The following is a 25,592-nucleotide window of genomic DNA, read 5'->3' as shown; positions in this document are numbered from 1 at the left end:
AATCTAGAAGGCAAACGTATTTAACCAAATTACACAAGGCATATTAGACGTCTAACCTTCACCCCCTAGAGGAAATAGGTCCTAAGAAAATCATTATAAGCTTTCCCCGCTACACTTTCCAAACGTTAAAAAAAGGTAGCTATAGAAGAGTTTTTCTCGAAGTCGATATTTATCACGAAAGATGATGCGTTTCGAAAATGGAGACAAAATTATTGAAAAGTATAAACCATTATCATCCATCTTCATTGTAAGCTGTTTATACTTGTACTTCTGCTGCAAGAGAAGGTCAATTTTCCAATTATCGTAATTTGCATTCGCCTTAACATATCGCAATAATTTGTTTTTAAATCTTCTGAAATCTATTTATACCCTAACATTACCTCTCACAAATGTTTATACATTATAATATTCTAGAAAGTTATATAACTTAAATTAATGATATGACCTTAGGATATATTGATAATATAGCTATAGGAGTTATCTCCCTTATCTAATAACTACATTATTTAGTGGTGGTTTTTTTCACACAGGAATAAGGTCATTCTCTATGCATATATGGTCCCAATGCGACAATGATAAATAACATATGTATATCTTTTATATATCTTTCACAATAACAAGTCTCATTGTTTCTAACAGTATTTTTTTTCCGACAGAGATAGAGAGAAAGAGAGGAGAATCGAGATAGAGAGGAGGGGAGTGAGAATAAAGATCAACGGAGAGAGAGACTGGTGGAGAGAAAATACAGAAAGATAGAGAGAAATACAGAGAGATGGTGAGAAAATACATAAAGCAATAGGGGGAAGGGGAGAAAAAAACAGAACGAGAGAGGGTAAGAGGGAAAAGACAGCGAGAGTGAAAAAAAAGGAAAAAGAGAGAGGGGAAGCAGCCGGAAAAGGCAGGAAGAGGGAGTTAGAGAATAGAGAGAATGCGGAGGCAAGCGAGACGGTCATGGGCGCATGGCAAGTAGGACTACTGTAGATGAGTGAGAAAGCTTAGAGAAAAATAGAATATCCGGTAAAGGGAGTGAGTGGAGAGATGAGAGTCAGGCTAGAGCAAGTGCGAAAGCTAAAGTAAGCTATGTGAGAGTCATGAAGTATCATCTTTCTTACAAGAATTCACATTACGCTAATATACAATTATAATACAATCATGCGGAAAGGAAAAAAAATGTGAATATTTATATATCGTTTGAGTGATTTTTTTTGAAATGTTGTAAATATCCACTGTCTCACTTTTTCCATATCTGCTAATGATATTCTTCTTTCAGTGTCACCATAGTGCATTTTTTTTTATTATTATTATCTTTTTTCACCATTGTTTCAAATACACTGTATTTAATTTCTAAGCGAGTCATGAACCAAAAACATTACATAAAATTATACTTAACAAAATTGATTTCATGCGCACACAATCTTCATTTGTACAGGTATACATCAAGTGTCATTGCCCTATATTCCACCAAACATTCCATATAAAAAGGAAAAAGGCTACGACACTCAAAACTTATACAGAGAAAGTAAACAATAAAAAAAACACTTTTTCAAGTAATGAATACTAATACATACAAAAAAAATAAAAAAATAAATGAAAAAATAAATAAATAAAACATTATTTAGTGTTATACATAACAGAAGTTATAAGTTCAGCTTGTTACACTTTATACGACTTCTTTTAATATGTCCTTTCTTTTATTATAACATAAAATCCATAATCATCAAACACAATGATCAGGTTATTATGCACGGTACAGATATTCCACGAACTAGGTTCTTTCAGTTTCGTTTTCCGATACATGAATGTATAATGATCATATGAAGTATCATTCATGCCACACATGAGGGATTATCGTTTCTAAGGTAAGGTCAAGTTAGTCCATGTATACCATTGTTTTATATTAGTTTTGTTTGATGTCCCCTTTATAATTCTGGTCGTTCAAAATTGTCTAGCTTTACAAATTAAGGTAGTTCAACTGCTTTACGTAGAGCCCATAATCTGTACACGTTGAACCTGTTACCCTACCACAGTCCGTATGTCTTACGTGTATACACAGTGTACTATCTTATAATATAACCTACGCTAAATCTATATTACTAGATACTGAGATATCAATCAATAAACTCCGAAACTACCTGTAAAAACTAGTCAGTTAAAAACGCCGATGTAAAGGACGCTTGGACACTTAGTTTAGAAATACACTGCTTTATATAATAGCGGAAGGGGGTACACCGTTAAGACGTCTCTTGTGCAAAAACTCATATTCATATATTGATGATTTGAAAACGTTTGCAAAATGTGGCTGGTTTTGGCCAATAGTTCACAATAGCCTTGATTTTGATAGCTATTCCACTGGTTCTGTGACCGTGATTCGTTCTCCCCCGGATATACATTGTATCTGTATTCTGTAATAAGGTATCACTATCACGTTAGTGCCATCTTTTTCTGTTAAAGGTGACGTTAGGTTTCGCCCAACCAAATAAATAGTTTTTTTGTGAAACCCAAAAACGGAAGAAAAGATGAATAATTTCATTATACGTATGAGGTTGAACAGATGTGTCTTGAATACAAAATTGAAGGAAATCCAAGATTTATAACGATATCAGACTAACTGGACAGTATGCAAATGAAGCTGCGAGTTGTCGAAGTTTCGCGCATGAGCATTGTTGCGTACTAAAAATAAAATAAAATTCTGTAGCTGAACAAAAGCGTGTGAGATAAAAAAAATGTATCTGAATCAGCAACAAAAAGGAAGAAATTAGAATGGAATCGGCAGCTTCCCAGGATATGCCTAGGGAATGAAATTCAGAGATAGCATGTAGCAAAAGAGGAAACAGAAGTCGTATCTCATGCCGAGTTTGGCCGGATTCTGTTGGACTCGTGTTGCACATGGCGAGTTAAATTTCAACACATGCTATGTGTATTCCCCTCGTTAAAGCTGGCAATGCAAGTTAAAAACATGCAGTTGAAATTAAAAAAAAATATTAACGAAATATTTTTTTTCAAAAATTGTTTCTGAGACATCCCCTAGTTATGACAGTGTGGTATCTAAGGAAGTGGCAGCCATTTTTCTTTTGCTCTGCTTAGTAACCTTCACTGGCCAACCCCCTATATAAAGCACGGGACACTTGACACACGTGTATCATTCTAAGCATATCTTGTCTCAGATACACATGCCCCGATATTGCAAATAACAATGTCAAATTGAAAATAAACACTGCACTCACCTGACAATATTTCATTGAAGTAATAGATGAATGTGTTGTCAGCTATATCCCAACATATGTCCAATACGAACTAATAAAACACTTCAATATACATTTAGTTTTACACGTACATGTACAACGACACGTGTGTGTCCTTGATAGTTGTCGCTCGTTCGGGTCAGGTACATAGTCACGTGTATATGGTCAGTTGAGTGCGTCGGGTACGATGATATACGTGAAGATATGTGGACGGATTATTTTTGGATTTCTATTCACTTGCGTTGGAATTTTATTTTGAGAAACATCTAAATGACAACTTAGAGGAGTTGACATGTTTTCTTGCTAAAAAAAGTCCCATATAGTTTTACAGGTGAGGGTTTTGTTTACCTATTTGTAGGTGATATAACCTGTGGACTGCTAGGTGTATAGGTACATGAATGAGCGCACGTGTGTCGATTCACGCGCTTTATATAGGGGTCGGTGAGTCGTCGGAATGTAAAACAAAAATGGCTGTCCTCAACCGGGGAATGTCTCATAAACGATTCTTGGAAAAACGAGTATACTTATTTAAAAAAAAAATCATGTTAATAATTTTAACTTGCATTGTCAGCTTTAATGGAAATTCCAAGTTCGTCTGCATGTTAGGAGCTGATCATGATTGGTTGGGGGCAGACGGTCGGCTCATAAAATACAATGATTGATTTCTGAGTATTGCGTTGTGCATTGCTAACAACCTGAATGGATCTTCCACCGTTATCGATACCAGGGTGTCACTCAGGCGTGACGACATATCTCTTATGTCTGTATGTGTTGTATACAGTTTATAAAGTGCTGGGAGCAAACGTGTATTAAATCATCCTCTACGCAATGGTTATACCAAAAGGGTTTAAAATTACGTATTGGAAACACAACTATTTTATGTTTAGATGTATATTACACAGGTGAGTTAATTCAGACTGATTTTCATTCAATAATTATAATGTCTTCCAAGGAGTGGTGAAAACTGTACAGTGTTTTGACTAGCATATTAATATAAGTTTGAAAAATTATGTGACGTCATCTTTTGTGTATAACAGATACAGTTTTATAATCCAATATTACGTATGAGAAAATGTAATCTATTCCCTATTACCTGAAATGAATTGATGTGCATTTTGTAGTCGTAGTTATTTACAAGTTGGTCTGTATCCTATCGGTGGAGGTAAACCTTTCATTGAATACTGGATTCAGTACCAATAACCTTTTAAAACATGGCAATTATACATACAGTTTTTAGCAACTAAACATGATTAAAAAATATATGTAACTACAAACTTCCACATTCAAATCTTGTATCTGATAATTATAATATGTTTATACTGTTATGTATTGTAAACAAAACTGCGTATCTTAACTTATATATCTTATATATCTTGCTATGTACTAGTTGTGACTTAGGGTGAGAACTTATATAGGCTATAAATGTTGTTCAATCCCTTTTCAAATAATATTTGAAATAAAATTTGTTGAAATTGAAAGTTATTACTGTATAAAATCAGAACAGTGGAATATCTGTTATAATATCGTCCAGGAGAGAATAATAGCCTTTTAATGTGTGGTTATGAAGGATAGGGATATTCTACGCTTGGATCACAAAATGTTGTAAAACCCTCAGCAAGCCTGGTGTGTTACTACATTCGGGACAATTATCCCTATCCTTCCTTATCCACCTTGCCTTCGACCCTCGACAGATGTGTTAAATTTATCCGAACTATTCTACAATAAGTCGAAGTTCATCCTGCTTTGTGTATCTAATACAACGTTAACAAAGTCACTTTGGTCTCTCCATTTGAAGACTTCAAGCCTTTGTTACTCGTTCATTGCTTTAAAACATGAAATACTGGTGTATAATTTCTGTCGTGGTTTGGAACTTTAAAATTATTTCGTGGACAGAAATATTCCATTCGATATTTCAGTACTGTATAAAAACAAATTCTGCTGTTTTTTATGTGTATTCAATCAGTAACAACGAAAGTAATAATTTTCACACAGCGAATATTTCATGTTATACAGTATTTACGAAATGCTTGTTTCATTAACAAAGCATGAAAATTGAACGATTTAATACAATGAAGTCCCATCAAACCATTAATAAAAAAAATCACGTTATCAATTTGGAATGATTCATTAACACATAAGAGAGAGGGGGTAGAGAGATCTAACTATTCAGTGACATCCTATGATTTATAAACGAACTGTCCTCTTTATATTGTTATTATCTATTTCACAGATGTGATGGAACCAGTGACTAGATTCAGAACAAGGCAGTTGTTGCTAAGAAGCATGGCTGTCGAATACGGCGAAAAAAGCCATGGAACGGTAGGAGAATGCTAATAAACTATGGAACTGCAGGAGAATAAAAATACAACATGTTTGAAAGAGCCATCCGCGGACGGCCGCACACAATATCCACAAGGCACAATGTCACAAGAGGTGCCACCTCCCGACCAAGAACAAACATCTTCTTTAGATATAAATCACCCAGGCGATGCAGCAAAAAATCTGCAGCGTTCTGACGAAGAACTAAACATAGCGTCAAAACCCACACCAGCAGGCGATGCAGCAGCAAGTCTACAGTGTAATGACAAAGAACAAACAGCTTCACATCCAAAACAGTCAGATGATGCAATATCAAGGGGTCAAGTACCAGAAACATTAAGTGAAGATAAACAAAAACAAAAGGCATCTAAACCAAGGGATAAAAGTGGCAAGAAAAAGAAAAAGGTAAAGATATCAGAACAGAGACCGAAATACGAAGGTCTATGCGATGTCATATTCCATTATTTATCTAACACAGAGACTGTCAGGCGCTTCCTACACAGCACACTTCCGTCTAATATCAAGATCGTCAAACAAGGAGAGGAGAAAGGTTAGTCTCATACCCGCACATCATAAGCTACAGAAGCCTTTTGTACACCTGAATTAGTCTCAGCGGGAACACATTGTTTTACTTCATGTGATAAATTTAAAGCCAATCAAAATGCACGTTCCAAGTGAGATTGAATTATTGAAATGATACTTTGACTGAAGCTACAAAAAGCGCTCTGAATCTTGTACTTTGATTGTAGCCTCAATCTATAGACTAATACAATTTAACCATTGTCATTAGTCTTAATTAATGAGCCAACAAGTATAAATCCTGAGATGCCACATCCATTAACTTCACATTGCATTATATATATTTATCATCAAACGTAAAGTATCTATATACGGAACAATTTGTAGATCATATTGTCGACTATAAAACCACAGGAGTTTCACGTTCTGTCAATAATATATAGTATAAATATGTAAAAAAAAATACCCCTATATACTATATAAAAACACCAGAAATGAAATGCATTCATGGCCAAATTTTTCCCCACCTTCGGTAAAAGTTCTGTAAAATTTGTTCTGAGCAATGTGTGCATATATCACTGCGCCGATAATACAATTAGATGTTATTCTTCACATATGTCAACACTAACCTGTTCACAACCCCATCACTATATTATACATTTTCGGTTATCGGTTAGTAGTCAGCGAATTTCAATATTTCCATTAACACTTGTTGATATCTCTTTTGTTTCACGTTTTAGGCGATAAGACATTTGCGGATTTGAATGGAAGTTTCAGATCAACCCTTGATCTGCCGAGTGGCCCAGTAGTAGGGGATGTGGAAAAAAGGCTGTTCCAAGCCTGGTTTCTTTACCAGGAGGACTCCGAGCAGCAGGCCTGGATGGAGATAATCCCAGCAAAACGCCGGGCGTACTCTATATCCAACAAGATGGTATCTGTCAGTACCGTCAATAGTAAAGTGTCAGGGGGTGCCATGATATCTCCGACGACGTTTGTCAAGCATTGGTCGATTCAACAAAAAGTGCAAGTCACATTTGAACACGACGAAGAGGTGTTGTCTATCACCAAAGTACTCAGGGACAACCCTCCGGAAGAACTCACAGAAGTCATGGAAATGTCTTACAACTCATTAACCGATACCTTTATAGCTCATTATAATAGTGATGCGTGGCGCCTATATATCGGATTGAAAAACCCACCAAAACTGTTGGAAAAGTCTCAAACTCAGCGACGAAGATCTCCGCAGCTAATTAAAGAAGAAAAAAGGATTGTTTCCCTAACCTCCGTCACACTTGAAGATATAGGCAATACATCCGTGATATGCATAGAAGTGCCAGTCGTCAAAACAACAGAGGCAACAAAGCAAATGTCAGAAGACATGTGGACAGTCATAGCAAGACTAAAACGCCATGGTTTCTCAATTTCGTATGCCAATGTTTCAGAAAAGACTCCCGATAACACTCGCTACAATAAAATAAAGTACAACACGTTCGAACAAGAATATGCGTGGAATTGTCTTCTTTCTTGCGGATTTAAAATAACAGATGCCATCACCGAAGAAGCCATGATACAGCTTGAGGAACAGAAATCTGTCGTGACTGCAGGGATATTTCATGAAATGACGAGTAAAGCTGACAACTGCCAGTTCTTCGAATTCGAAAGAATATTTACAGAAAGCCTACATAAGCTGGACTCTTCTAAACAGACAAACGAGAGCGACGAACTACCTCCTCATTTTTCCATGACACGGCGGCTTGTCGTTACACCAACCCGCGTGATTCCGCTTAGGAAAGAACCGATCGTCAAGAACAGGATTATTCGCCAATACGATGACGACTACTTTATCCGTGTGATATTCAGAGACGAAGATTTTACAAGACTTAGTGCTGCTCAGGCGGAAGGGTTAAAGAATATCACCGAGCGAATAAGAAGATTTATGGATGCCAAATTCGAAATAGGAGGGAGAACGTACGAGTTCCTGGCTTGTTCTAATAGTCAGCTGCGTGAACATGGTGTGTGGTTCTTCTGTCCCAATAATGGACATACTGCGGATAGTATCCGACTGGCGGCAGGGGACCTTTCTCAGGAGAGAAATATTGCAACATATGTGTCCCGTATGGGTCTATGCTTTTCAGCATCAAGGCCTACGGTAGAGGTTGATGTAGACAGCGGTTCCGTGAAGTATATTGACGACATCAAATCCGGAAATTATTGCTTCACGGACGGCATAGGGAAAATATCAGTTCCTTTGGCGAAAAAGGTATTTTGTTTCTAGATTATATGTTTTTTGATACATTGATATAAAATCATAAATCGATTACATGGTGAACAACCGAATTTTACAAGAGTAGACGACATATCTTTTACCTATGTTTTCATTATCATCTAAGATGTGTTAGATTTCCACTTAGCTACCTTTTTTCTGCAAACAGCGATTGTGGGGCATCAAACGAAATATCTCAATATGATGTACCCACTTTCCTTTTAGGTTGCGGACTCCTTACTGATGGACCCAGTACCCTCCGCCTTCCAGATACGTTACGGAGGATGTAAAGGCGTAGTTTCCCAAGATCCCAACCTAGGAAACTCAGAGGAAATCCACATCCGGAAAAGCATGCGCAAGTTTAACTCTCCCTCCAAAAACCTTGAAATATTACAGACAACACATCCAGGTAACAAAAAGATATTTGATGAAATAATTTTCTTTTTTTTATACTAAAATTGACCTTCTGACTCGCTGTCTTTGAACTCTATGATATAAATCCGGGAATGGTACAAAAAGCTTGCTTCGTTTTCGTAATATCATTTTAAAGACATTGAGGTTGCGTATTATATTCCCTGAAAATCAATGAAATCGTGCTTTAAAACGTATTTTATTCTGTAGTCTTATAAATTAGTTCAGGCACTGATAGGACTATTTTCTTACTTCATCAGGATATCGAAAATTCTTTGAAATGCTTTTTCTGTTGCACGGACTAAGATACTTTGTTATCTGTGATTATGTTCATACCACAATGAAATATAACCCAATAGTGTCATCAATGTCAAATTATTGTCCGCTATGTACGTAAAATTTAACTTAGTACTATTTCATTTGTAACAAACTTTATTTCATTTATTTTACATTGATTGCGAAAACGAGTTATAACACTTATACAAATAACTTTCGATGGCCCAGATGTAAACGCTCGAGGGGTCCTTAAGTGGGAAGAAACGGGAGTGCCAAATTCACGTGATCGGTCAGGTCACACTGACCTTTTTACTTCCGTGCCGAGGCTCGGACCCACGCCGGCTTTATGTACAGCGAGAGGCTAGTTAAAACCACTACACCACCTGGCCACCAGAATATTTCATTGATGAAGTTATGTAGCGGCCGGACCGGGATTCGAACCCGGGACCTCCGAACACAAGCCGGACGCTGTACCGATTGAGATACCTGGTCACCGATGCTCGACCTAGTTCAATCCCGCCACATTCCTCTCCCTCTTTTCCTCAAGTTTTGTCGTCCTATGGATGGCTGTGTTGGTCGAAATGACGACAAGGAGTAGGGTAGAAGCTTGTTGACGTCTTTTATTCAAAGTGTAGACAAGAGTTCTCACTTTCTCTCTCTCTCAAGGTGGCCCTAGAGGAGGCGGTGACGTAGGTGTGTGTGAGGCGGAAGTACCCAGTCTCAGTCTTATTCCCGTCTGATGTCCGTCTAATTTCAGTCTAGTTTCCGTCTCCGTCTGGTTTCAGTCTGACTGGGGCCTATTGCGGCCCTCTATTTATAATGATTGGGTACGTGACTGGTACACGTGCCGTTGGGACAATGCTTGCCCCAAAGGTTACCCAGCTCATCATAAACTGTCAAAATTTACTAATTTTAATTCAGAATACAGCCTTACCGGCGCCTGATGCAGGCTTAACAAAATAGAAATGTTTTGATTTTCTGACTGGACTTGGTTGAGGCTGGACAGAACCGCCTGTAATATGCACATTTTGCACAAACTATACTGCGCAGTTAAACAGGTGTGTGGACCACGTGATGTCCTGTCATTCCTTCCAGAACATTCCACGTAGTCCCTACCATACCCATACCTATTTGGTAACAATTAACTAATAAATTGGTCACCTAGTTTAACACGTGCATAGACCGTGCGATGTCCTCTCATGCTTTCCAGAACATCCCACGTAGTCGCTACTAAGTAGGTGCCGTAACAATTTACTGATATTTCGGTCACCTACATGTAGTTTGGCCATGCCTTAAAACAACAACCTAACTCTGGCTGCAAACATGAGTAAACAATCCCGCGTTACTGACCTTTAAATATACTACACATCGGTACTAGGTCTAAGCAGCACTTTATACACCACAATAATGCACTGTGAAATTAAACACAGCCTAATAAATATATACATGGTTGTTATTAAATAACTAATACTTGTACTCTTATAAAATATACTATAATTTAACTCAGCCCCGCGATCCACAATTATACACGGCTAACATAACAACTTCTGTCAAGGTTCAACAGGTACCCCACTTCCTGTTTACCTAGCGGGAATATTCAAATATCATATCTATTAATGATATTCATGGTGACTTAAGCAGGGCTACTAGCCTGTCTATCTCTATAGGGTTACAATCATCTATCACCAATAATATTATTTGGGCTTAAGCAAGGCTACCAGCCTGCCTACCTCTATAGGGTTACAATCGCCCCTTTCTTCAAACAAGACAATATGTAAGGCATTTCTCAGAATGGCTTACATATTTCTTAACGCAAAGTATCAAGTATTATTAATATTTCAATTTACCACCGCCTCCTTTTAAAAAAAAATTCCCTAAATAGTAACTAGTGGCCATTCCATTCATTTCTCCTTTCAACCTTCTTTCATTCGCATGCGTCATGCAGTATATCTTTAATTATCGCGAAGTTATCCTATTAAACGTTAAACTATTAAACTCTTTTACCTTAATGCACAATATGTACATGTACATACACATATTGTAATTATCTTGGACGTTATACTATAAACATCTCTTTAATATATTCATGCAATATAAAGTCTTATTTACAGTCACAGTTCTATGGTCACAACATCATAAAGTTGGCGAGTAATTATATTTCACAGTTCGTCCATTGTAGTTCAAACATATTTCACAGTTCGTCCATTGTAGTTAAAACATATTTCACATTCACTTCCATTGTAGTTCGAACATACAATGTATTTAACAGTCACACAGTTCCATGGTAACTACATCGTTGAAAATCAGTAATATTATTTCACAGTCACGTCCATTTTAGTTTGAACCTATTTAACAGTCACACAGTTCCATGGTCACTTCATCGTTAAAAAATCATTCGTAATAATATGGCTGCTCATATATAAAAATCCACAGTTTATCTCCACAGTTGCTGCTTATTTAATTATATCCAGAGCTTCTTTATGTTCTTAGGTCCGTCATCCACCACGGTTCTTGAAGAGGTCACATTTTGTCTTATCCGCATTAAGACATTGTGATTTTTTTTAAATTGATTAACGTTAATATCCAGACAAGAGTTGGTCTTGTTAACACCAAGACGTTTCCTTATTGTCTTGTAATAACCGAGACATTATAGGTATATCTTTGTCTCGTAAGTATCTTTAATCATATAGACGTTAAATATAACGGCATAATGTTTCACCGGGTCATTATCATTTCCTTCTCCATATTTAGACATTGTCTTGTTACGACCAAGACGTTACTTTATATCTGTCTATGGAAGACTGAGCTCTTTTCTCAAGTCTGGGTATATTACACTTCGTACTCGGGTTGTAAGGCAGTCTTGTTTACCCGATTCAATTCCTCCACTTCCTGATGGGGCAGTTACATCTGCCTCGGCGAGGTCAACGCCCTCAGGGTAATTTCCTGACATCAGTGTATGTTTTTCTGTGTTTTCTTGTTCCTGGTGGATGAGTTCCTTGATGTATGTTGTCATCAATTCTTCTAAGACTGTCATGTCTTCTGTGGATTGGTTACTTTTGAGTCTTTGCATGGGTCTTTAGGCTTGCGAGACGCTCGACTCTGACTTTCCCCTTTTCACTGACCATTTACCTAACCTACATTTCTGACATTTATCCCTAATTCTCCTACGACATAAATATATCACTATAACAACAACTACTACCACACCTACTATCGACAAGTAGGTCGAGAGGGGCAAATCAGATTCCATGGGTTCAAGATCAAATGAATTGTCAAGTTCATTTATCAACTCATCAATGGGGATTTCCTTTATAGGCTTAAGTTTATGGGGTATCTTAATGTTTTTATATTTGGTAGTCTTTGGGTCATTGGTTTCCAGAGTTCATTGGAGCCTACATAATAATTTGAAATCACCTGTTGAAAATGATCTGTTAGGTTATATTTACTCTCTGAATGATAATATGAGGGCAAGGTCATATATTCATTTGATGCAGAACAACCTTCCGTAAGGGATAAGGTGTCAATAGGGTATCTGGTCACCACAGTACCAGATTGGGTTCTATAGGGGCATTTCAGTGTAAAGGTCAAAGATCTATCGTGGACAACTATCCATTGGCCATTGGTCAAATACTGGGCCATAGGGGAAGTGTTTGTATTTTGTACTACTGTAGTACAATATTTAACTAAATTATTGGTCCAATTCATAAAAAGATTAACAATACATTTCTTATTTCCCATTACAGTATACATTGGACTACGAAACCTGCAGTAGTTTTTAACGCTATTTACACATTGATTCATCTCCTCAATTGTCATTGTAACCAATTGTGTTTTCGCTTCATTAATTGCAAGAGCTTTTGCTTCTAATTTATAAGTCGCCAAAATATTTGTTTGATTCGATCCAAGGTACGGAAGAGGAAGGTTATGTGCTCGGTACACAACAAACTTGCCAATCATGTCTATTAATGGAATGGAAATAACTACAATAAGGCTATCAGTACTAATAAGTGTCGTACAGGTCACTGTCTTATAAAATTTCCAAAGGTCAGTTTCCGGGTCAAAAGGTACTCTAACACCTGGGTCAAGTTTGCTTTCTACTTCTATAAGGAGTTCGTACAAGTCTGGGGGTGAAATGACTGAAGGGCTTAAATGTCCTAGAGATAGCATATTGATCTGAAGTTTCAAATGATTAAGATAATCTCTAGCTAATCCAACTAATTCCTTTGCTTCACTAAGGGCCCTGTCGATCTTAGTGTATGTACTTAAATATTCATCAATATCTTGTATTGCTTCTGTTAAATTTAGAGCTATGCTTCTTAGATTCTCTAAGGTATCAATCACGTCATTTATATTCCTTCTATTATCAGTGATTTGACCTTGTGCAGCATGAATTATTGTTAAGCTTTCCCTTACTGCATGCTGAAGATTGACTTGATTACGTCTTAAGAGGTTTACGTTAGTTTTGATTGTATTAATATCACCTTCATCTAAAGTACCAAACAGGAAATTCAGTGCTTTACCTATTATAGGAATTAAAGCTCTTTTAGTTCTGGCTTGATGTAGTGTCCTAATGTCGGTAAGTTCTGACTGAAGAAAGTCTTGTGTATTTCTTAAATTTTCAACTTCATGGTTCAGTATTATAAGGTTGTTATTAAGACCTAATCTCGTTCTAGATGTTTCATGGTGTTTTATTGACTCTGCTAGATAGCTTTTGGTTATTTCTGACAGACTATTATTTAACTTTCTAAGAACTTCCTCGTAAGGATTCAGATTAAGAACAAAAGCTTATATTTCGTTTTCTGAAACAATAACAAACGATTCACTAATGAATCTCGTTATTGATCACGAAGAAAATATTTCAGACATTTTTTAAATAGCTCTGAATTGTCCTCAGAGTCTCTTGATATATCTCTCTTAACTTTCTTTGTCTGATTCTTATAATCTACATCTTTTCTATTGTGGAGCCTATCATCTTGACATGTTTTATCTACTGCGGTGGAGATTTGGGGCGTAACTTCATTTGCTAATTTATTTATCGCATCAATCTCCATGTCATCAGCAGTACAACCAGTCTCAGACGCATCTACAAAATCATCATCATCGTCATCTGTCTGAGTGTCAGCGTTATTGTTTTCTTTTAACTTACCTTTCAATTGTGATAAGGGTATAAGTTCATCATCTGAATCAATAGGACTAGCTTTGTCCAATTCTCGGGTCCGGAGCCTTTGTCTTAGCTCCATTAACGGAATATCATCCTCAGAGTCCGAATCTGACCTTTCTTGTCTCCTATATCTTACGACTCTTTTTAAGGATGTTTCCTCCTCAGACTCCTCTGAACTGCTCTCAGGGGGAACTACATATGTCGATTTCCTTAAAGGTCGACCTATATTATCTTTGGGCAACTCCCATTCATCAACATTTGCTAATCGTAAATGCCTCGCGTGTGTCTTCGTGACTTCACCTGTAAGCTGGTTTCTTACCTTAAAACTTACTGGTCCAGTTTGCTCAATAATCCTATAGTAAGGTGTCCATTTATTGTCCAGTTTTGAGGTACGCTTATGGTTTCTTATGTAAACCGGATCTCCTGTCTTAAGATTCTCGTCTTTACAGTTCCTATCAGCGAGTTTCTTCTGTTTCTTCTTCGCTTGCTTCATGTGTCTATGCACTAGAACAAAGGACTTATGTTGCTGCTCTAAGGCGATCTTGTGTAACTCTTCACCGGCATACCGCCGTCTTGGCTTTAAGATTGTGTCCAAGGGGAGTACTACATCGCGGTTATAAAGCGGGAAGAAAGGCAAAGCCTTTGTTACCTCACTGGTATGAAATCTTACTGCGGCCAATACTTGGTTCAAGAAAAGATCCCACGTGTTAACGTTTTCTTTGATCTTCTTGGCCAAAATGTCTACCATCGTTCTATGAAATCTCTCCACCTTTCCATTTGACTAGGGGCAATAATAGGAAGTGGTAACATGGTGGATATTCAATGCTTCTAGTGTCTCCTTTACTGATCTAGCGATATTCTCTGAACCGTTATCTGTAACCAGTTCTAATACGCTACCATATCTTGGGAATAGTTCTTCCAAGATAAGATGTACAATGTTTGCTGCTGATTTGTCAGGGACTGGAAATGCTTCCGGGAAGCCAGAGTAAACATCTATGAACGACACGATGTATTTGTTTCCTGATAATGTCTGGGGATAAGGGCCTGACAAATCCATTGCTACCTTAGCAAAAGGGTATGGGGGTATCTGGCTGTCTTGAAGAGGAGGATGAGGGTTACTGTGACTTCTTGTCTGACAAGTCACACACTTTTCAATGTGTTGGTGAACCTTCTTGTATAACAAAGGAAAATAATACTTCTTTCTTATTACGTCATATGTTTTGTCAACTGCCATATGACCTAGGAAATCATGATACTGTCTTATCACCATTCCTTCAAGTTCCTTCGGAATGTAAAGTCTCAAGACCGGGTCATCTGATTCCGCGTTTGACAGATAATACACTAAGTTATCTACAACCAAGAAGCGCTCCTCCTCACTCTTGGTTGCTTGTCCATTACAAAGTCTAAGTCTCAGCTTTGATATGTCTTCGTCATTGTCTTGAGTTTTTCTTATGTCTATGTCTTTAGGGAGATTCATATGAGGTTTAACAATATCGTCTGGAGTATCAACTGTACTACTGACAAAGTCTCTTGGCTTAAACTTGTTAGAGTTGAGAGCTCCAATCTCTAAGGCTCTGTCATCTACGTCCAAGACATCATGAATGTCTTTAGTTTCCTGGGTTTCTCCTTGCTTATCCTCAGCTTCTTCCGCTGTATCTGTTGGTAGTCGCGATAGTAAGTCCGCGCAACAATTAAATCTACCTTCAATATATTCTACCTTACAATTATAGGACGCTACAGTAAGGGACCATAAGGAGAGTTTCTTATTCAATGTCTTCTTGTCTGAGAATATGTAAGAAAGTGGGCGATGGTCCGTTCTTATTACAAAGGAACTGTTGTGTAAGTAGTTATCAAGCTTCTGAAGAGCATATACCACAGCAAAAGCTTCCTTCTCTATCACAGACCACCTACGCTGTGTTGGGCTAAGCTTATGTGACAAGTAATAAAGTGGCATTTCTTCACCTTCCTTTGTCTTCTGTGTAAGACAAGCTCCTATGCATGTGTCTGATGCATCTGTATAAAGCACATATGGTTGGTTTGGGTCTGGGTATGCTAGTAGAGGTACTACTGTAAGACTTTCTTTAAGATAGTCAAATGACTTCTGACATTCTTCAGTCCATTTAAACCTAGCATACTTCTTGGTTAGTTCTGTAAGACATTCCGCTATTTTTGAGAAGTTGGGGATGTGCTTCCTGTAGTAACCGCACATTCCAATGAATGCTCTTACATCTCTTACGCAAGTAGGGGTTGGTAAGACCCTAATAGCTTCAACTTTCTTTTGGTCCGGCTTTACACCTTTGTCCGTAATCATAAAGCCAAGATATTCCGTCTCTTTCTTGAAGAAAGTGCATTTCTTAAGCTTTAGTTTGAGTCCATGTTGTCTTAATTTGTTGAAGACTATCTGTAAGTGTTTCAGGTGTTCTTCGGCTGTCCTACTGTAAATTATGACATCATCAAGGTAAGCTGTGGCGAATTGTTCACGTCCTTGTAAGACAATATTCATCAATTCTTGGAAGACAGCAGGGGCGTTACTTAGTCCGAAAGGCATTCTGTTGAACTGGAATAGTCCTTTGTGACAGGCAAAAGCTGTCTTTTGTTTACTTTCCTCGTCGAGTTCTACTTGCCAATATCCACTTTTCAAATCTAATGTAGTGAAATGTTTTGAGTGTCCTAGGAGGGTCAAAATGTCATCTATCAAAGAAAGAGGTACTGACATCGGGGTAACAATCTTATTTAAACTCCTAAAATCTACACACATTCTCTTACTTCCATCTTTCTTATCAACTACCACTAAGCCAAAACTCCAGGGACTTCTAGACCTATCTATGACATTTGCCTTTAACATCTCGTCAATAGCCTCGTCCACTACTTGACGTTTCTTCAGAGGTGTCCTGTAAGGTCGGTTCTTAATTGGTTTGTGATCTCCTGTTTCTATATGCATCTTAACTGTTTTTGTATGTCCAAGCTGAGAATCCTTTTTGGCGAATAGATCCTTGTTTCTTCTTAATATCTTAAGTGTCTCAGCACTGTACTCGTCTGGTACATCTACCTCCTTAAAGTTTTCTTCGTCTTTGTCATCGTCTTTTGTCGCAGTTATACTTGAAATGTCTTTGTCTTCTAAGGCCTGTGCTTTGCCTACTACACTTCCTCGTTTTAGGTTAATCGTCCTGTTTGTTTGGTTAAGTATCAAGATAGGTATCTTGCGAGGGTTCGTGACCTTTGTTACACCGTTTTGTAAGGTCAAACCAGGTTCATCATATATACAAGTGTCATTTGCTGATATCTCTAAGAGCTTTGATCCTGGTATCTTAAAAGTTCTTGGGAGTCTTACCTGACATACCGTTGCCGTTTGCGGTCTTAACAATGTCTTGTGGGTGGTCCTTATTATTGAGGCAATATGTATGTCTTCCTCTAATTGAACATAGGTCTTACCTATACGCATACATGCAAGGTCAAAATACATTCTAACGCCATTTTGTTTAAGAAAATCTAAACCAAGGATGCAGTTTCTGTTCATGCCATCAACAACATAAAATTTATGTCTTAAGGTCAAATGTCTTATTTGAAATGAAATGTCTGCTGAACCTATTACCTTGAGCGGTGTACTGCTGACGGATTGGAGAGTCATGCTTTCTTTTCTTAGTCGTGGTTTGTTCGGTAACATCTTAAAAATCCTATTGCTGATTATGGAAACCTCAGCACCTGTGTCTAAGAGAGCTCTTATTTTTTGTTTACCTATTTTTATCACAGTTGTACTTGGGTTACCTGATATTTCTATTTTCTTAGACACATGCTTCTTATTTCTTTTCAACCTCGCCCCATCGGTTTCCTTATGAAGCGAGGTCCTTAGTTTAACGGCCTACCTTTTCTATTTAATTGGGGGCAGTTCTTTCTTATGTGACCTTCTCCTTTACATTGAAAACATCTGAATTGTGATCTTTGTTTATTTCGACCTAATGACTGCACTTGTGGGGGGTTCTGAGTTTGCACTCTGTTACCTGTACTATACGACCTATTTTGAGTTTGGTTATGATATCTGCTATTGTCTGAATACCTATTTCTAGGGGCTCTATTAAGGGGTGTCTGTCTCTGTGTTTCCCTAAAACTATTTCTGTCTTGTACTGTGCGTGGTCTATGTCTTATGATATTGTTTTGTTTACATTTATAACACTGTCTCTGTCTGGTGTGGTCAATGTCCATTGGTACTTCTCGCCTCGTGTTAGTTTCGTTATGTCTAAGGTTAAAGTATGTGTCTTGCGTAGGGGCTACCTGAGGGTCATATACATGTTCCTGTCTTGGCCTTAAGACCATGTCATTATCATTATTCATGTCTTGCCTTAGATTGAACCTTTTCCTAAGGTTCTGTTCGCGCATAGCTATATGTACCGCCCTCTCTAATGTGTCTGGGTCCTCGCGCATAACCTTCATCTTAACATAGTCGAAATGCAACCCATTACAAAAGGCGTTAACTAATTGTCTTTGAACAATGCCCTTTTCACATTCCTGGGCATCAGGATACGCGTCTTCTGCTACTTGCAGGAGTCGTTCAGCGTATATCTGGACGCTTTCGTCCTGTTTCTGTATCGTTTTACGTAATAAGGCCATAGCTTGATGCGAATCTGTTATGTCAGCGAATCTTTGTTTGAGGAGTTTCTTAAGGTCCTCCCAAGACAGATCTCCCTCTAAATCGTCTAAATATCGTTTGATAAAATCCCCTACTGAACCTACACTTGTTTGATACGCTATTTTAGGGATTTCCTTGTCATCTAGCCCTACTAATTTCGCGTATTTTTCTATTTCTTTTATCCAGGTCTTGAATTTAGTGGGGTCACCCTCAAATGACCTAACGACCTGGAAAACTCCCTGCGCTGTCATAGCTGCAGAGAAGTTCTTAAAATGTTGTGCCATGTTTCTTAACACTACCTCACTATCGTCCTGAGCAATATTCTGATCTGTGGGCATATTTTGATTTTGTTCTGTCTGTGTTAGACCTGCCATACGCTCAGTTAATTGGGCCATGTCTACATCTAAATTGAGAGACATATTTTTTTTTTTTAAATATTGCCAAAAATATGTATACTGACAGTACCTGGTTTCTAACTAACCAAACTATACCACTAAATACCTAAACAACATTAAAAATGGTCAGCTACTAGAGGTACTAATTAAAGTAGAGAAATTTCGCTTACCTTTAGCCGTCTGTTTCTTCGTCTTCAGGTTCTTTCTTTTCTTCTTTATATTGAAGAGCCTGGTCATGCAGCACCAAATAACATAACCTCTTACCCCACCTTGTCGTCCTATGGCTGGCTGTGTTGGTCGAAATGACGACAAGGAGTAGGGTAGAAGCTTGTTGACGTCTTTTATTCAAAGTGTAGACAAGAGTTCTCACTTTCTCTCTCTCTCAAGGTGGCCCTAGAGGAGGCGGTGACGTAGGTGTATGTGAGGCGGAAGTACCCAGTCTCAGTCTTATTCCCGTCTGATGTCCGTCTAATTTCAGTCTAGTTTCCGTCTCCGTCTGGTTTCAGTCTGACTGGGGCCTATTGCGGCCCTCTATTTATAATGATTGGGTACGTGACTGGTACACGTGCCGTTGGGACAATGCTTGCCCCAAAGGTTACCCAGCTCATCATAAACTGTCAAAATTTACTAATTTTAATTCAGAATACAGCCTTACCGGCGCCTGATGCAGGCTTAACAAAATAGAAATGTTTTGATTTTCTGACTGGACTTGGTTGAGGCTGGACAGAACCGCCTGTAATATGCACATTTTGCACAAACTATACTGCGCAGTTAAACAGGTGTGTGGACCACGTGATGTCCTGTCATTCCTTCCAGAACATTCCACGTAGTCCCTACCATACCCATACCTATTTGGTAACAATTAACTAATAAATTGGTCACCTAGTTTAACACGTGCATAGACCGTGCGATGTCCTGTCATGCTTTCCAGAACATCCCACGTAGTCGCTACTAAGTAGGTGCCGTAACAATTTACTGATATTTCGGTCACCTAGTTTGGCCATGCCTTAAAACAACAACCTAACTCTGGCTGCAAACATGAGTAAACAATCCCGCGTTACTGACCTTTAAATATACTACACATCGGTACTAGGTCTAAGCAGCACTTTATACACCACAATAATGCACTGTGAAATTAAACACAGCCTAATAAATATATACATGGTTGTTATTAAATAACTAATACTTGTACTCTTATAAAATACACTATAATTTAACTCAGCCCCGCGATCCACAATTATACACGGCTAACATAACAACTTCTGTCAAGGTTCAACAGGTACCCCACTTCCTGTTTACCTAGCGGGAATATTCAAATATCATATCTATTAATGATATTCATGGGGACTTAAGCAGGGCTACTAGCCTGTCTATCTCTATAGGGTTACAATCATCTATCACCAATAATATTATTTGGGCTTAAGCAAGGCTACCAGCCTGCCTACCTCTATAGGGTTACAGTTTCCGCCCCGAACACACAGCAACAAAAGTTGGTTATCTCGCTGTCCCCTCCAAACACTATAGCCAGATTCTCTACTTATTACACTACATAGTCACTGACGCATCAACATATCAGCGATGTACCTGATATCATCATAGTACAAGTCATGAACATATTCGCGATGTACTTGATAATATTAGAGTTACATTTTATTACTTTAGATTATTATAAAAATGAATATGTGTTTTATTTCATAATAATTCGTTATCATTTTGATTAAATGACCTTATTAACATTCAAGTGATTTATTCTGATATCTGATATGTTTGAATACAGGTCAGCTTCACCTTAACAGACAGGTGATCACTCTTTTGTCTGGCCTGGGGGTCAAGGACACAGTCTTTATGGCACTGCAGGAGAAAATGCTCTTTAAAATGGCTGATATGTTTCTTGACAACACACTGGCAGCACGTGCACTAGCAGAGGTATGGTGCAGTCGCTTTCGTATTGTCTTAAAAACATTAAAAATAGATTTCTTTGACAAACAGATGAAGTGCAATTGTTCAAAAGAGATATATGATGCTTATCCTATGGCGGTTGATTGGTTGTTTGGATTTAACGATACTCTAGTCGTCACCATCGCTATCGTAATATCCACACCTGGACTGTGATAAAAGGAGAGAAACCATCGCAGGCCTACAGATATTTTCTTTTAACATTTACAGAGAGCGACACCCAAGTTCAAAGTCATACAGGGTACTTTTATTCGATTCCTTTGATGTATATCAAAGAACCAAACTATCATCGAATGTCGCTCACAAGAACTTCAGTTTTACTATGAAATATTCCAGGCGTGGGTATGACGAAAGTGATAGTAACCCCAGAAATATTGGGGATGTCAGCGGGTATGCATAGCATATATTACAGTGAAAATCCAAAATGTATGCGGTATATCATTACAAATATGAATAGTGTAAGCGTGTAATATTTCATTTACAATAACATCGTGTATTGCTATCTTGTACGAGGTTTGCAAACCAAATATTCATGTAAACACATTGAAAATGAATGAATATTTTTGTTGATACATCTAAGTGCTGATTTCAAATCAGATTAATATATCGCTCCTGATAGTCTAACTAGTTTAACTACTAAGAACTACTATCTCACTAACTCTGCTTTTTGTCACTGCTTGCAGGCCAATTTGGGGATAAAGTATAAGGATCTGATGAGAGCTGGTGTATCTTTGATCAATGAGGCATTCTTCAGGTCAGTATTGATGACAATTTACAAACGGAAACATGGAGAGTTGATCCGGAAAACACGCATAGAGATAGATTATGATCAAGGTAGAAGCATGATGGGAACTGTTGACGAGACAGGAACCTTAGCATACGGACAGGTCTTTGTCTCATACACCAGATATGACGGTATGAATTTTATAGGCACCAAGATTCTTCAGACAGAGGTCGTGGTTGCGAAGAACCCTTGTTTCCATCCAGGTGATTTACGCAAATTCCAGGCTGTTGATGTACCGGAGCTCCATCATTTTGTGGACTGTATCGTGTTTCCTCAAAACGGTCTCCGTCCACACCCTAACGAGATGTCTGGCTCCGATTTAGATGGAGACATGTACTTTGTTTGTTGGGATAAGAATATGCATCCTCCAGGACAGAACAAAGAGGCAATGGACTATGAATCTCCTGGAAAATCACTTTTATACAGAGATGTCGAAGTGTCTGATGTAACCAACTTTATAGCAGATTACATCAGAAACGACCAACTTGGTGTTATTGCCAACGCTCATGTTGTTCATGCAGACTTAAAAAACATTTTTTGTCCGGAATGCATCACACTGTCAAAAAAGCACTCGGATGCCGTCGATTTTCCTAAAACGGGCCAGGTACCAGAAATGACTCATGATTTAAGATGTGAAAAGTATCCGGATTTTATGATGAAATCTGACAAACCGCGCTATGCTTCAAAAAATGTGTTAGGAAAATTGTACCGTGAATGTAAATCTTTAGAGAAAGCCCACAACCGCACATATGAGCAGAACCTTTTGCAGAGCGCTATTGTTGTTGATACTGACATGATGTATCCTGGATACGAATCTTACCTGGATTCTGCATATCTATCCCGCGACTTGTACAATGACAAAATCCTACAGTTAATGTCCCTCTACGGGATCGAAACTGAAGCAGAAGTCGTTACCGGTATTGTACAGAAACTACACAAAAAGCGTGGGTATCTCCAGAACGAAAAGTACGAGGTAGGGAAAATAATTCAGGGAAAGATGAGCGTCATCAGGCAGAAAGTGCGGACAGACTTCTTCGAAGAGTTTGTGGGAGAAGGGGAGGAAACATGTATCTCTGAGGATGACAAGAATAAAGTGTTGGCAAAAGCGTCTGCATGGTACATTGCAGCATATGGCCAAAAGGGTACGGCTGGAAAGCGACTTGTAAGTTTTCCGTGGATAGTTAGCAAGTTATTGTCAGAAATAAAGGCCAATGCGGGCAATTACCCAAGTAGAGAAAATGTCATACCAAATGCTCAAAATAGATTGGTATTAGCCCAAATAGGTTCATCGGTAGTGCGACATTTCGATACGAATTACAATGAACGACTGAACACATTTGCGTTTTTGAACGAATGTTTTACCAAGGTTTCCCGTTATCTCCCTACTGATAATGTCAGGTTGTTCTTCACAGGTATTCAATCACTTTGCCTTATGGACAGGTACTCGCGCGAGATTGATGTATGTTTGCAATTCCAAGGACAACTTCCCCATTTGCATATCAAAAAACTGATCGATAGTGTTATGAGTGGTTATAAGCGTGTAGGTCCAAGAACAATCTCCCTAGTACATGAAGATACAGAGGTATTTGTAAGATTATTCACAAACAAAGATGACTTAGAAAGAACAAATTTTATACGGCAGCAGCTACAATTACATACGCATTATACGGTCATTTTGACATTTCTTCTTGACTGGGCAAGGAAGTACGGATTGATTAGGATATTGTGCAACGAAGTCGTGTTTGTCTTGCTTGTTCTTCAACTCTTGTCAGATGCAGACAATTGCTCTACTACGCTGGAACACATGCAGCAAACTCACATGCAGCAAACTGATGCACCTAGGTGGTTTCCGGGGCGATTAATCGAGAACGACCACGCCAATATAGCTAAATTATTGCTGGATGTCTTGAAAAAGTTACCTTCCTTACTGAACAGAAATCAGGACGGGGACATCCCAGTTCATTCACCTGACCCAACCGATAAGAGAAGACAACCCTCGCTAATTCCTAAGCTGGATTGGAGGTCTTGCAAGCATTTGACGGAGGAAATTTTATTTGCATACCAATCAATTGCCAAACACCGATCGGTCGATGTCTTCTTTGAACAAAACATCTATGAAGACGGTCGCTTAATGATTAACCTACCATTAGAAATATGGGGATCTGTAATGTTTGCAGAAACTTACACTGCTAGGAGACTATCAGAGGAAACGGGTGCTGAAGTCAGTATACGAAGAAAGATATTTAGGGATACTCGGGGACTTATACTGGAGGCTTGGGGATCGCTCGAACAGCTTTGGAATGTTGAAAAATCTCTGCAAGATCTCAACGATAAATCATCAAAGTTCATCAGTACGATAGCCCGAGAGATAGTCTTCATTGATGGTGCGTTTAAACGAATATTCTACGGGGCTACAAGTCCTGACCAGCAGCTTACCTTGACGCGATATAACGGCAGATGTCAACCGCAGCATAAGGACCTCGCATTGCACATTGCGTCTATTGGACCACCTTATCAAGACACCAGTGCTTGTCTAGACACATTCAAAGAAGTATTCAAAAGACAGGTGGAACTTATCCGACAGGATTTTGAGAGCACCTACCACGGAGATCTGCGAATAGCACTCACATTTGGAACATACTATCTAACATATGTAGATAATCCGAATCTTACTATTTCTGAACTTGAAACGGAAATGGAAAGTCGTGTCAATCCCAAAGACAAACAAGCAGACATGAACCTGCCAGGACGTAGAATATGGCGTAGTCGGAAGAGACAAGGCCGCTTTACAAAACCTAAGCCAAGACATATACGAGGCTCATTCCTTCCTGTGGAATGTGATAAAAGCAACGTGGGCGTATTTCTTGACAACTCTTGTTTTGAGAAACGTCATGAAGAAGTGAAATATCATGCAACTTTAAAAATAGGAAACCAAGATTATGGAAAACGTCATGAAGGCATCGCGATCCTTGACAAAGATATCAAGTTCATTGAACTTCGACTATCAGACTTGAAATGGTTGGCTGTAGATGTCTGTCGTGGCTATGAAGACAAGGCAAATGCAAAGAAACGTCTGGATGTACGTTGCAAGCTTCAGTCAAGACGTGTAATGGATTTGGAGGGAGTGCAAGAAATGCCAGACACAAAGATCCTCCTGGAACCTAGCACACGGGTACTTGTGAAACCAGACAACCACACTTTGTATGTTGCACCAGAGTTTAAGGACAGAGTAACATTTGTAAGAGAGAAGCACGTTAACTCGTATCATTGTAACAGACCAATGGACGAGTATAGCATATGGCAGGAAATGAGAATTGAAATAGCACAGGTACTCGAATATTCGATACCAGATGTCAGTGGCAAGTTCCAGGAAATGGTGGAGAAACAGGAAGTGACGGTGATACCTAAACTTCTGCCATTGGAAACCTCCGATACTGAATGGGAGCAATACGCAGAAAACATCTGGGAGCTTATAGAACACTTAGGCGAACAGTTCGATAAAAATAGCATATAGAACGAATGGTGAAAAAAGAAACCACATGATACATGTGTTTTCCATGCATTCATTGTACATTAAGATAATATTTTCACCTTGTTGTGGGAATCATTTTAAGTAAAAAAAAAGTTTTACAAACACAACCC

General features: G+C 38.4%; 1 protein-coding gene across 3 annotated transcripts; it reads left to right on the top strand.

The window, feature by feature from the left end:
• Nucleotides 1-1,784: 1,784 nt before the first annotated feature.
• LOC138306613 (uncharacterized) lies at nt 1,785-25,592 on the top strand. Of its 3 annotated transcripts, none has more exons than XM_069247053.1 (6): nt 1,785-1,859; nt 5,473-6,111; nt 6,821-8,340; nt 8,569-8,752; nt 20,988-21,136; nt 21,850-25,592. In XM_069247053.1, exons 2-6 carry the CDS (start codon nt 5,583-5,585, stop codon nt 25,462-25,464), a joined length of 5,997 nt encoding a protein of 1,998 aa, XP_069103154.1. In that variant the 5' UTR covers nt 1,785-1,859; nt 5,473-5,582; the 3' UTR covers nt 25,465-25,592. The 3 variants fall into 3 exon arrangements, with proteins under 3 accessions (XP_069103154.1, XP_069103159.1, XP_069103165.1); XM_069247058.1 differs by lacking the exon at nt 1,785-1,859 and adding an exon at nt 3,990-4,144; XM_069247064.1 differs by lacking the exon at nt 1,785-1,859 and having other exon boundaries at nt 5,827-5,966.

The sequence above is a fragment of the Argopecten irradians genome, chromosome 1, assembly GCF_041381155.1.
Source record: "Argopecten irradians isolate NY chromosome 1, Ai_NY, whole genome shotgun sequence".
Classification (NCBI taxonomy): domain Eukaryota; kingdom Metazoa; phylum Mollusca; class Bivalvia; order Pectinida; family Pectinidae; genus Argopecten; species Argopecten irradians.
This window is presented reverse-complemented; position numbering and strand designations above follow the sequence as displayed.

Excerpts from the sequence above, each read along its gene's own strand:
- LOC138306613 (XM_069247053.1), top strand. The coding sequence starts at position 5,583 with ATGGAACTGCAGGAGAATAAAAATACAACATGTTTGAAAGAGCCATCC. Across the intron at positions 8,341-8,568 it reads CAGTTCCTTTGGCGAAAAAG|GTTGCGGACTCCTTACTGAT; the intron begins GTATTTTGTTTC and ends CTTTCCTTTTAG. Across the intron at positions 21,137-21,849 it reads CAGCACGTGCACTAGCAGAG|GCCAATTTGGGGATAAAGTA; the intron begins GTATGGTGCAGT and ends CACTGCTTGCAG.